Source organism: Branchiostoma floridae, chromosome 4 (assembly GCF_000003815.2).
Source record: "Branchiostoma floridae strain S238N-H82 chromosome 4, Bfl_VNyyK, whole genome shotgun sequence".
Classification (NCBI taxonomy): domain Eukaryota; kingdom Metazoa; phylum Chordata; class Leptocardii; order Amphioxiformes; family Branchiostomatidae; genus Branchiostoma; species Branchiostoma floridae.
Genome location: NC_049982.1, coordinates 10418460 through 10431979, shown reverse-complemented (window position 1 = coordinate 10431979; position 13520 = coordinate 10418460). Strand labels below are relative to the sequence as shown.

General features: G+C 39.6%; 3 protein-coding genes across 7 annotated transcripts in view; 1 reads left to right on the top strand and 2 right to left on the bottom strand.

The window, feature by feature from the left end:
• The window catches only part of LOC118413950 (glycerol-3-phosphate phosphatase-like), a gene marked incomplete in the record, with an annotated part of 4818 nt that extends 1762 nt beyond the window's left edge, over positions 1-3056 (bottom strand). The window contains 3 exon segments of the mRNA XM_035817625.1: positions 433-500; positions 2354-2497; positions 2924-3056. Of these exon segments, the coding sequence (XP_035673518.1) occupies positions 433-500; positions 2354-2497; positions 2924-3011 (300 nt within the window).
• Positions 3027-10826, top strand: LOC118413911. 5 transcript variants are annotated; one of them, XM_035817550.1, is made up of 15 exons: positions 3027-3191; positions 3351-3551; positions 3708-3786; positions 4089-4191; positions 4431-4628; positions 4860-5222; positions 5820-5919; positions 6304-6517; positions 6802-7050; positions 7314-7517; positions 7787-7900; positions 8282-8376; positions 8736-8915; positions 9340-9494; positions 9620-10826. In XM_035817550.1, exons 2-14 carry the CDS (start codon positions 3390-3392, stop codon positions 9454-9456), a joined length of 2178 nt encoding a protein of 725 aa, XP_035673443.1. In that variant the 5' UTR covers positions 3027-3191; positions 3351-3389; the 3' UTR covers positions 9457-9494; positions 9620-10826. The 5 variants fall into 5 exon arrangements, with proteins under 5 accessions (XP_035673443.1, XP_035673444.1, XP_035673441.1 ...); XM_035817551.1 differs by having other exon boundaries at positions 4434-4628; positions 9340-10826; XM_035817548.1 differs by having other exon boundaries at positions 9340-10826.
• A 1617-nt stretch (positions 10827-12443) lies between these two features.
• Positions 12444-13520, bottom strand: part of LOC118413945 (uncharacterized protein KIAA0930-like) — an 8987-nt gene continuing 7910 nt past the window's right edge. The window contains exons 8-10 of the mRNA XM_035817620.1: positions 13292-13427; positions 12965-13111; positions 12444-12745 (exon numbers count right to left, since the gene is read on the bottom strand). Of these exons, the coding sequence (XP_035673513.1) occupies positions 12705-12745; positions 12965-13111; positions 13292-13427 (324 nt within the window). The 3' untranslated portion in view covers positions 12444-12704. The remainder of the gene's footprint in view (positions 12746-12964; positions 13112-13291; positions 13428-13520) is intronic.

Here is a 13520-nt window from a genome sequence, read left to right as displayed (position 1 = left end):
TATGCAGTCATGTGTAATGTCCCCTAGTTTGGGTAGGGTGACTGCAACGACACTCAGCTGAGTTCACCCCTCCTCATTTCAGCAGGTGAATTATGTGAATTCATGAAAAATGGACTTGTAAGACCTGGGAGAAAAGTTTTGCAAAGATGATAGATTTGCATACAAAACAAAAACACAAGTCTCACCTCATTAGCTTCAAACCCCAGGTTTCTGAACTTCTCCACATACGACAGGCGAGATTTGGTGCTGTTATTGGTGACAAACAAGATGCGTTTCCCCTGAAAAAATCAGATTGAAAGTTGGTTTTGAAAAAAGGAAGCAGGCAGCAAACCAACAGCCATGAAAAAAAACACAGACATTGATATTAGCATGAAAGTTTGACAGTTCTAACAGGAATGCATCAGAACAAAATGTTTTCTCAGAGAAACTTACCATTTCCCTGAGTTTGGCAATAGTTTTTGCAGCACCAGGAAGAGCTTCTGTCCCCTGCCATAATACACCTACATGCATAGGTGGTAAACAATCTGGTGTCAGACTCTTGCTCTTACAAAACTCACTATAGCAGTTAAAATCTGTTTGAAGTCATAACAATAAGCAAATGTTATTATTGCTTGTTTCCCTGGAATATCAACAACTAGAGTTCCACGAACACATACCTTTGCCAAATAAACCAGGTTTGTTATGTAGAATGATGTCTGTAGACAAATGCATTACTCATTTCATTTTCTTTATAATTGTATGCTTGGAGTTGGTTTATAAAATTGCGGCATTGATTATGCAAATTAGATCCCAAGTTACAATTTACGATATCTATCAGCATACCAAAAATCATGATGATCCTTTGATCCATTCTTGACTTATTCTCTTTCAAAGTCTTTAAATACACCTCTTTTTCTCTTCCCTTTTTCTCAGTTACATATGTGACAACTTTGATGAAAGTACTATAATGGAATGCAGTGGATTTATGAACTTTTCCTCATTAATTATGCAAATTAGCTGTTAATTTGCATAATAAGTATCACATTATATAAGTCTTCACTTAGGCTATCTACATGCCAAAAATCATGACGATCCTTCAACACGTTCATATTTTCTCATTAATTATGCAAATGAGATCATCATTTGCATGATAAACATTTATTGACATTTCTCTCTTTCTCAGCTACATATGTGACAAGTTTTAAAGTCCTATTGTGGAATGTAGTTTGAATTTATAAAATATCCTCATTAATTATGCAAATTAGCTGTTGATTTGCATAATTGGTATCTCATTATGTAGGTCTTCATTTACGCTACCTACATACCAAAAGACATGATGATCTGTCAACATGTTCATATTTTCTCATTAATTATGCAAATGAGGCCATCATTTGCATAATTGATATCCATCGACTTTTCTCTCCTTCCCAGCTACATATGTAACAAGTTTGAAAGTCCTATCATGGAATGCAGTGGATTTATAAATTTTCCTCATTAATTATGCAAATCAGCTGTTGATTTGCATAATTAGTATATCATTATGTAAGTCATCACTCATTCTATCTACATACCAAAAATCATGACGATCCGTCAACACGTTGTAGAGTTATTCTCGTCCAAAGTTTGAAAGGAAACCGGCGCCTGCAGTTCCAAACAAGCCGCTAGGGGGTCCAAACTCACAGCACTTACTCTCTGCCCCAAGGGCTATCTACCAGTCAAAAATCATGACCACAGCATGTCCAGAACACGAGATATAAAAAATTGAGGTTCTGCTGCAGTACCTTAGCAAGCCGCTAGGGGGCCCATTATCGAACTTGACCTTCGTTTTCCCGACCTCTACCCACCTACCAAATATCATTGGGATCCATCAAAGGCTTCTCGAGTTATGCTGTTAACACACACACAGACACACAGACTCACAAGCCTAAAACATAACCTTAGCCATTCTGGCAAAGGTAATAACAGTAAATTTTCTTCAGGTTATGTACATTAGGTATTAAATAACGTGTGCTTCCATTCCACATCAGACCTGAAATGATGCAAGGGGGAGGGGGGCGGATACAATTTGTTGGACTTGCCGCCACCTCTTTCCCATATAACATGTTAACAGGACAGGGATGATTGAATTAGGTACAAACAATTCAGGTTATCCCAAAATAACAGTACAGACTTGCTCTGTCATATTAGATAGCATGTCAGACTATCATTAACCTGAAGTTTGGAGCGTAGTAGCTGGATGTTGCATAATCACTTCCGCATTCAGAGGTTCAAGATATACAGGTCGCAACAGCAAGTTTGAGACGAAACTGGGCACAATGTACACTGATTTGAAACATACAATATTGTCGAAATGTTTCGTGAGTAACTGCCTTACCGTCACAGTCCGTGAGAACCGTGTCGATGTTGGATAGAAGCTGAGTTGCCCTCTCTCGTGTCAGGAGCCTGCACGCCGCCATGTTGGTCCGTAGGTGAATGACCCGAGGTAACCCCACCCGTGTCAACAGGTCCAAGCAACCACCTGATTGGCGGAAAATTCAAACTTTTTTTATCCAGGCGAGGCAAATGGAAACAATTATCATGATGGCGATTTGATCAGAAATTATGGCATTGGTAAAACGTTAAATCCCCAGAATAGACAACATGCCGTTTACCTCCCACCATGAGGGGCACAGAAGATAAGCAAACTGAAGGCACTGTGTAAGTTATCATAAACGTTAACGTTATCAGTGCCGTCCCTGCTTTAACCTGGAATCCAGTCTACTGCTGGCTGGGCCTACCGTACTTAGTGCAGGCTTTGTACGGGGCCGACATATTCGGCGAATGCAACCAAATTCCTCTGACATCCAAAATCATCACAGCAGTCAACCGCATCCCAAATCGTAATAGCAGTCGACCACATGATGATTTAGGATGTCAGAGGAATTTGCTCGTGTGCTGTCCTTACGCATTTTGCCCTCTACATGCCTGGGTCCCTCTGGCGGTTTACATCGATGCATGCATAACAGGTGTCCATACAGCATGCAAATGAGCATCCCTCTGACCAATCACTGCCGGTCATTGCTGCAACTTGATATTTCAGACGACATTCTCATTTCTGTCAAGAGTTGTGGAAGGTCCACTGAAAAAATATCACACTTTGTGTATTTTCTTCTTTGTAGAATCACTAAACCGCTGGTTTTGCGTCAGAAGAAACTGGGAACAGAGAGGGATACGTGAGTACGAGGTGTCAACAATGCATATGCTGAAAGTATTTTTAATCTACTAAATGGCCTAACGTTAGCTGTTACTTGAAGTGGGGTAGAGTTTGACAGGGAATCGTGAACGAAGGAGGTAGACAGTGCTTTTATGTTTCCCTTGACTTTTTTCCTCAGGATTTGCACAAGTTTGTTGAATTCAGTCTCCATCACTGGATGTGCAGCATGCCTGCAATCGGGTTGTCGCCGAGACAGCAGAAGCAGCGGCGGCGGATGTCGGACGCCAAGCACCGCGCCAGTGTGGCCGCCAGCTACAAACAGCTGCAGAAAGTTCTGCCCAGCACATACGACTACCACGGAGTCAAAGAAATATCTAGGGTAAGATTTAACAGACTGAGATTCCAGCAACGGTATATAAGGCGAGGATTCCATGAAATAAAGATTCTGAAGTTTCACATCATAATCACTTGTCGAATGTAAAAAGACTAAATTTCAGTTAGTATGACTATGAATTTTCATGTTTTGTCCTCTCAGCAAACCAAGATAGTACGGGCTGCTGTGAGTCACATCAACAAACTGGAGGAAACGCTTGACAAAATCTTGAAGCTCAGAGGTGAGGAAAAAACAACATCTATATATTTTTTCTTCTATTGTCTCAAAGCCAGGAAGGATTTATTCAGGGAACTAACGTTATATTATGGAAATGCTATTGAATTTTCCAGCTCAGCAATTCATACAGATGATAGAAAATAGTATTTCCAATTCTGGATTCTTTTTAGTTTTAGATGGATGGCACTGAAATACCTACCCGTACATGGCTTACACAACCATAAGTACATATATTTATGCATCCATCTAAGCTGTACTAGTATGTGTAATCTTTATCTAAATTGAAAAAAAGTTTTCTATTCTAAGCATGCAAGTTTGGAGACAAGGCTGGATACAGTAAGACCCTGTACATGGTCAGGAGACAGTTCAGGGAACAGTTTCTCCACAGTGAGGCCATCCAGGCACAAAGGTAAATATCATTCTTGACAGTTATCAAAATAACTAAGTTACAGTATTTCAAGGATTTTAGATGGCTTTCACATGGTTTCATTTTCATTTGGTGCAAAATCATGCTTTTTGCATGGTGCTGAATCAATGCACCTGTTACACAATTTTTGACAATCATTAATTCACTATTCCTGGATGATTTATGATAGGCTTCAAAAGCACATAATTTTCCTTTACATAATCCATACCTCACATTGTCAGCAGGGAAAAGAAAACAAAAAAGAGAGTATACCAGAGGAAGAAGAAATTGGTCAATGTTGCTGAACTCCCAACTTGCTTGTCAGTGACAGAAAGTGTCTCCCCACGGATAGTTCCTTCCAAAGTACACTCCATGACAAGTACTAAAACGGGAATGGTCCATTTGGACGAGGTGGGGGTTGAGGTGCCTTCCCAGCTCAGGTTGGTTGCCTTTGTCTTTTTGAAAAAAAAGTTTGATGGTAAAAAGGTAAAAAAGGACCTTAGGTGATATGCTGAAATGCATGAATATACTATTTCACAATGGCAATTTCTGCACTTGGTAGGTACACTTTTAGTGTTGAAAATTCAGACAGAAAGTTCAGACAGTTCTGATGAGTTTTGAAGTTGAAAAGGCAACTTGAAAATGAGGTTGCTTGTATTTTTTTGCTGCAGTTCATCAATAGCAAATCAAGTCAAGCACAACAATAAAGTTAGATCCCACAGCTCTGAGAGGGATGGGCCAAAGATCCCAAGTCATGGAGAAAGGTGTCCTACAGATCAAATGCTTACCAGCGCTATGTCGGACATTACCAAAAATACCAGCACAATACCAGGCACATGTACGACTAAGCACGATCACCATGAAGTTGCAGGGAAAATGCCAGTTCCCAGTGGATCAACAGCAGTCTGGGATGCCACTGGTCCTGAGACAGTCCCAAGGAATCACCATTTTGTAACTTCTACACCTAAGATGCTCGTGAGGCCTAAGGTGTTCTCAAGTCCTGATCCTGTCAGATCATACAAGGAATTTGAAGGGTATGTGTTAGTATCAATTCTTGAACTTTTTATGACTCCCAATGCTTTTATCCCACATGGCAAGTATTCATATGATGCATTTTTTTTCAAAAGACATAGCAAAAACTCGAGTGTAACACTGATCATCATCATCAATTTTCATCACTTCATTTATTGGTTGTGCCCTTGGTGCTGAAATGCTATCTGCTGACCTAAAGTATGTAGGTGGATGCTAAAACACATTGAAAATGATATGAAATGTTTTGTGAGAATTTAATGGTAGCTAGATCACAGATGTGGCATGTTGGCAACCTCACTGTGGCTGAGCAATTTGACAGAGTGCTGGACGAATTCCATCGATAAAAAACATCTTTTCACTCTCTTTTGCTTTGCTTTTTAGTAGTTATACATTTTGCATGATATTCCTATAATAAAGCCAAGGATAATAGAAATGCAATTTAGGATGCTGCAACAAGCTACCAACGTGCCACAATCCAGTGAGATACAATGCTAGGGGAGGTGCAGAGATTAAGACCTTTCATATTCACAACATGTACAGATACCAGCACATGTACATGCATCACTGTTTCTGATAGTACAAGCTCCTCCTTGCCACAGGTACCTGCTGTTCTATGAGCACATGGTGAACCAGCTGCAGGAACAGCTGCTGCTGCCCACCCAGCACCTGCACAGCACGCAGATGTCCACCACTATACAGGTGGGCAGGGTTTGATATCAAGTGAATGTTTTACAGAAGAAAAATGCTACTGCATAAGACTTGTATCAGATACGATGTATGGCAGACTTGTATGCAATCTAAGAATCTATTCTGATTGACAATCCTACATACTATTAAATTGTACTTTATGTTCATATGCAAAATTAATGTGCCAATCATTGGATTTTTTATATGCAAATCAATAGGATTGTCCAAATCATTTGTGAACCTTTATCACTATGGTGGAGCAGATATACAGTAAGTCACTTTTTCTGAAACATAATACTAGTACACTCTAACTTGAGTCAAGTTTCTTTTTACTAGGTGTGTTAATTTGGGAAAAGGCCCTTCTTCCCGTAACTTCATTTATGTTCCATCCTCCAGGAGATCTGGAAGGAATTGCCTGTTGGATGCCGTAAAGCCATCACTTCAACAGCAACGGCTGAGGTCCCAAAGGCAGCCAAGCTGTCCCGCATGAAGGCCGTGGTGTCTGTCAGTATGGACAGGGCATCCCTTCAGAGGAGGAGAGCCAAGGAGGACAGCTGTGGAGAAGGGTTGTCTTCTTTCAGTGGAAAGGGATGTTCAGAAGTGACAGCATGTGAGTGTTTTTGTTGTTACCATGAATATAGAAATTACTTGACACTTATCTAGTGGTAGAATACTTCCACAGTAGATGTCAGTCCCCTAGTATGTATGACAATACCTAAAATGAGGAAATGCATAGCACCGGGTATTGAAAACAAAGCAACTGTCTCTGCATTAGGTTGAAAAATCTGTCTTTCTTCTTTGATGTTTTTGTTTTCTGATTCCCTTTTCTCCCCTTCCCCACAACTCTTACAGGGTTTATTACATTGTTCCTATATATATATATTTGATTGACAGGTAAGCTGGCCAGCCCGCTGCCTTGTGAGGCTGATTTCCACAAGTTCCTGGAGCAGCAGGGGGTTGAGCTGGCCCAGTTGGTGAAGGACACCTCCCCTACCGACACGGAGGGGGACTACCTGGACTGGAGTGAAGATGAGGATGAGGAGAATGAATATGTGGTGATTCTGGATGATAAAATGGGATTTGGAAATCCCCAGACATGTTTGATGCACTGTGATGCAGAGGTTCCAACTTTTAGCACACCAGGTCAGAAAACATTATGCAAGGTTACATTGACATGTCCTCTATGTATAGATGCTTTACTTTTGATTTATTTAATCTTTTGATTTCAGTGATAAACAGAAATTGCTGAGTACAGCTGAAATGTCAGACTGAAAATCATACTATTGAAAAATACTAAAAAGATTTATAGTTTGGTACTTGGAAATTCCTAGTGATTTACATTTAGAGCAGAGACCATGCATGATTTGAAAATGGTCATGGAAACTAAATTATGTCATGTATTTCAGATGTAGAAGAGAAGAGGGAACATTCTGCTCAAGTCGTGCCCAGTGCTTATAGCAGTATCAAACAAGAACCAACTGTCATCAATGATGCAGTTCTAGCAACCAATTCAAATGTGCTAGCAGGAAGAAAAGACAAATCAGCCATGCATTTGGGTGTCAGGAATGTCAAAAAAGAGCCAATGTGGAATGGAAGTAGTGATGGAGAAGGTATAACAAGTTTTTATGACAATGATATGAAGGAGACATTCAATACATGTTTTTCATGATTTGTTTTATGATTCAGTAGTGTATGTGATGTATACAAATTCCTTTTATCTCATTTCTTCTGAAAGAATTTGAAAATGTTATTGCAAGAAAATCAGAGACACTTAGAGAGTGATAAGAGATGTTGTGAAATATTCCTTTCTATCATGCGTCCTGTGGGAATATGAAGTAAACAGTTTGCTTATGGCATCTATTTCACTATTGATTCCTAGACGCCTTACCCAACAAAGGGAACTGCCCAGTTCCTCGTGTGTTTGGAGAAGTGTCCCCTGCTACAGGGTTTAGGTCCCCAGTTTTAAAGGACAAAGCTCGGGCCAGGCTACCAGGTGAGTTTTCCCCCATTCTGCAGATTTCTTCAAAAACATAATGAATGCCCTTGAAATGCAAGCTCCATACCTTCTGAAGGATTTTCCTTTTGGAAATAAGGTGGAAATTCAATATCAGAATGATAAAGAACTGTGGTAACACATCATGATTTAATCTTTCTTGAAAACAAACCTGATTTTGAAAGGATTTGCTAGTAACCTTCAAACTTTTAGCTACAGGTTGGTTGACACGACAGTTCCTGTCCTTGGTGCTGAAAAAGGCTTCAATAACAGCATGTTGTATCAATGCTGCAGAGTTTATAATTTTCATGGCGCAATGTACCTTTGATTCTGTCTTGTTACACTGAAGTGAAGATGAATGGTTTGTGTTTTCCACACCAGCTGATGGGACCTACATTTGGACTGTTGATGTCGATGAACAGTCTTTGGATCTGGACAAGATCTTTAAGAATGGAGGGAAAAGCAAGGCAGCTATGGTACGGTATTTTTAGCTGGTGTCAACCTCATATCGCCTCCCATCTTGCATACAAAGCCAGTGTATATTTTTTGATGTTGAATACCTGCCAAGATGTTGGCATGCTTTAGTTTTTTTGATTATGGTAAAGATTTATTGATAAACAAAAATTCTTATTGGTACTGGTAGATTGTTTTGTGTGACACAACAGCTCAAGTTACTGCTAATATCTCTAATGCTGACACTGATGCTCTATCAACAGCTTAAGTTGGGGAATCAAGCTTTTTTTCTTTTGTATAACAGCAGCTCTGTTGCAGAAGAAATGTTGTTGTGACAAAGCACGTTTTTCTCTATTCATTTGTTCTTGTTGATTTCTCCCAGCTGCCCCAACAGCAGGACCTCCTGCGTAGCCCCACCTACCAGTCCCTCTTGAGCTCGGGGTTCCTGCCACACCCTCCCACCACTCCTGACTCCTCCCACCAGGTTGTGCCAGACCTAGGTTCTCCTCGTGACATGCTCACAGACAGGGACGGCTACAGGGAGTTCTGGTCTCCTGAGGAGGTCAGTGTAGTTCAGAATGACGTTTGCCTGATGAAGTCATTTAGTTCAGTTTGTATCAACTGCAATATATATTGCAAGAAGGACTTCTACTTTGGGCCATACAGTGCTTTACTTCAACCTCTGGTCACAGTGGTTAACAAGTGTACATTATTAGGCTTGTGAAGAGTTTGAGGACAACATGTACAAACATGAAGAAATTTGTAAGCAGAATATCACTCAAATGTTTGGGGAGATTCTGGTCCAAGAGACTGGATATCAGTATCATCTGGGAATATCATTTCCTTCCATCTTGAATGCATTTTCACTTAGCTGAACCCTTCCAATGTAATGGGCCTATCATATGACTTGACTATGAAAACCTTACTTTTCATCAGTCCTGACTATGTACTATAAGGGTTAATTTCTGAGATGTGTGACCTTGCAGAGCCTGTTCAGCCTGGAGAAGCCCATGGAACCCCTGTCTGAGATGGACCAGTCCACCACCAGCCACAGTCTGGAGTGTGAGGAGGACTCCAGGGACTTGGATGATGATGACCTGTGATTCCTCTCACTCAACAAACTCTTCAACTGTGGAGACTAGTAGGCTTTTTATTCATTAGTGTTCCTAGTTCTTAAACTCTACTGGTCTTCTGTTTGTCCCGGTTAAGTTTGGACTTTGCTGCAATGTAAATAGGCACTGCATTTGGACTTTGTTTCAACTCTAGGGACCTGGATGATGATGACCTGTGATTCCACTCACTCAACAATCTCGCAAACTTTCAAGACAGTAGGCTTTCATTCATTAGTCTTCCCAGCTCTCAAAACTATACTAGTATTATGTTGGTCCTGGTTAAGTTTTGGACTTTGAACTCCAGGGACTTGGATGATAATGACTTGTGATTCCACTCGCACAACAATCTCTTCAACTTTGGAGACTAGTAGGCTTTTATTCATTAGTGTTCCTAGTTCTTAAACTCTACTAGTCTTCTGTTCGACCCAGTTTGGGTGGGAATTTGTTGCAATGTAAATATCTTTATGTCAATGAAGAATGTGCACATATTACACCGGAAAGTTGTGAAAGTTTTGGATAAATCGGGTATTAGGATGAAAGACTTGCCAGTTTTGTTCAGTTTTTAAATTGTGATGAGGTATCTAAATAAGTTAAAGGTTGCTCACTGATTGTTGTGCTTCTTAGATTGCAATGTTGAAAGTTTAATATTACAGCTACAGTGTGTGTGTTGTATTTATTGTGGGACTCATCCACATGTATGCCAGACTATACAAGACTGCTGTAACCTTGTATACTGTGCAGTTCCTGCACTTACCTGCTTATCTTGGTACAATGTAGTTGGTATTGTGATGAAACTAACTGAAAAGATGAGTAAATTCTTTGTTCCATTTTTACAACTAGTGAATTTTCCTAGTGTGACCACTTTTCTTTCATTTGAATAGAACAGTTGTAAATAAGGCTAGCAGCTATAGCTTGAAATAGTGCTATATCCAATATGAAATGAACCATACTTCAGTTATAACAAGAAAGCTTCTTGCATACCAAACCTCCTTGAAGTACTTGATCTGCTATTGGCAGTGTACATGTACATGTATCTACAGATCTACATGCTAATTGTCCAAATGAGCATAAAAACATATCTAAAGTGATGAAAACACCATGTTGATGTGATGGGTATGTAATAAATATTTAATAATTATGGCATTGACAATGTTGTTTGCTAAAGGAGGTTTCCAGTCAATATTTGTAACACATCGGAAAAATCAACATCAGAGATAGGCACCTTATGGTAATAACACTCATTTCCACAATTTTATCAGCACTATGTGCATACTGGTACATGGTGTACATGGTGACATACATGTATATTTTGCTATTAAACCAGATAGAAACAATATCTTACAGCCATAAATTTACCACAATCAGCTACATGTACATGATCAATTCTCTTGACAGTGGATCACTTTCTATAGGTCATATTGCCACATCGTTTTGACCACATTCCATGTAACACAATGAATCTCGCTAGTACTTAGCATTCCCTGTAATTCTCTTACCAGAATTTTGGAAGATACTAAAAGCAAAATGCTGCAATACACAAGTGAAGCTTTGCTTTTGAAACTGCAAGGCACATGTGCATGATGGAAGAAGTCTAAATGGTTTAAATCAAATGAATCTTTCTGATCAGGTTTTGACGCTCATTGTTTCCAATTATTCTGTTGCTAACAAATGTGGCAAGAGAAAAACAACTTCATAACACCTAGTACAAACTTTTATTTGGACATTTGTTATCAATTTGTGGTTCTAGCTTTCAAGCATCTCATACTTTGCCATGTCAAGGAGCTCTTTACTGTGATCCCCTATTATATTGCATGGACCATTCCCATTTGATATGAAGATCAGGGACTTAAATCTGAAAGTAATTTTTTGAAGACTGAGATAGATTGTGGCTTAACGAAGCAATGCTAGATGCACCGTAAACACTTATTTTGCTGTTCAAAATGTCTGAAGTGTATAGTGGATAGTTTCCTGCACTGTTCTATTTACAAAGTGAGGCAACTATGGTTTGCATTTATAACACTATGAAATGATCTAAATGGACTACTTGATGTATTGGTAATGATACAATACTAGCACGGTCTACAATGTACACTTTTACTCACTACTTGGCCCTGATATGGTTAGTGTAATTCTTTAAATTCTAGCAAGAAATGACATGATGTGCCTGTAGAAAAAATATATAATGGGCAGCATCTGAAGCTAAATTTTGGCTACTAACTTATATGAAACTTGAGCAAAGAAAGACAAGAAAGGTAGTAATAACAAAAAAAACTAGGTCTCCTCCAAAAATAATTTGCTTGATTCATCCTAACACTAACCTAAGATTGCATTTCAATATCTGGTAATATTTCAGGTTTTACATGACAGCACATCTACATTTGGCACTTAAGAGGCTAAGAATTCCTGGGTCTTGTCTTTACAGATATTGTAGGTAAATCTCATACCTATGACAAGAAATTTACATGACATAATTGTCAAAACACACAACTTGGCTTTTGCTGTACAATATCTTACATTACAGCTAGATGCCATATACTTAACAATCATGGCTGACTTAAAAAAAGCTCAGAAATCAATGAATCTCACTTGACTTTTGACTCAAATTGTCTCAATCTTAAAATAATAGGGATAAACAACAAAGGCCATCAACTCTAAAATATTAATCTGGTTTAACTGGTTAGCAATACCGTTTCTACAGCAAACTACGGTATACATGGATTCGAATATAATTACAAACGCATCCAATTATCATTTCTGATTAGTTCACTGACTGTCTGTCAACCCCAGCCTGGGTGCCATGTTTTAAAAAGAACTGAAGAACTGGTGCTCCCATATTTGCTCCCTAAGAGAGTAAGTATGGTAGTTATGTGAAGCAAACTATGCTGTCTGGGGCTGTAACTGGCCAGCTGCTATAAGCTCAATCTAATTAGAGTATGGTAGCCCCAGTAAACTATATAGGATGGCACCCAGGCTATGTCTGCATACATTTAAAAAAAATGTTTCAATAGTCTGTTCAATGTCCTTGATTCAACACAACAGTACATTGTATTAATCTGCTCTTCTTAACCAATGCTGACATGTGGCATCAGAGGATTTTGGTCTCAAGCCAGTTTGCTACTCTGCATGAACATGGCTGGATGGTGTATTACCTGAGGTCATGGAAACCCTCTACTGTTCAGCCTACCGTCCTAAGGGATGGTCCAGCCTGCAGGAGTTTCTGAGTGACTGGAGACTCACTCCTATGCTGACAAAACTGGAGGCTGCCTGTTCTCCAGAATATCTGAAATGATAACATGGTCCACCCACAGTGAGACAGAGACTCATCCTATTGTGACTCATGTGTAGACAGAGCAAAAATAATGATCATCACAACATCATTATCATTACTTAAATGGAAATGAAGCAATAATGTGACACACAAGAAAGATAAAGCTGACCAGAAGCTATTGACTGCCATTCCGCACCAAGGACAATGACAAAATTGTTATCTAATTCTCACCTGCGACGATTCTCTGCCAGGGTAAGGTAACGTACGTCAGGTGGGCATTGAGGACGAAGAGTCCGCCGGAGGAGCGCTGTCTTCCCTTCAGCCAGCTGAAGGCCCCACCTGCTTTAGCCACACCCCGACTGGATCCGTCTCTAGGGCCTGGGCAAACAGGAAAATCCAAATACATGGTCAAAGTCTTTCTGACTCTCATGGAATGATGGACCTTCACTTTCATTAACACTAATGATATGAAATTTCAATCAAAATTGTATTATTATAGAAAAAGGCCTACTTTGCTACAATGACAACCACAAAGCACAATTGCACTGGGGTATTTACCTTGCCTCCTGTCCTTTCCCTGTATTCTGTCAAAGTCTGCCCGTTCGTTTAGGGAAGTTGACTTCTTCATGTCAGTAGGTTGGCTGAGGGAGTGGCTCATGGCACCATTGGAATTTCTGCCATGCCCCCTGGACTCCTGTAGTTTAAGGCATTACAAAAAAATTAATAGAAGCTTGTTCTTACATTCTAGTGTTTTCTACATAACTGGGAACTTGGAAAATCCAAGAAA

Coding starts and splice junctions, on each gene's coding strand:
- LOC118413911 (XM_035817550.1), top strand. CDS start 3,390: ATGTGCAGCATGCCTGCAATCGGGTTGTCGCCGAGACAGCAGAAGCAG. Junction 3,552..3,707: donor GAGTCAAAGAAATATCTAGG/GTAAGATTTAAC, acceptor TTGTCCTCTCAG/CAAACCAAGATAGTACGGGC. Junction 4,192..4,430: donor GAGGCCATCCAGGCACAAAG/GTAAATATCATT, acceptor TCACATTGTCAG/CAGGGAAAAGAAAACAAAAA.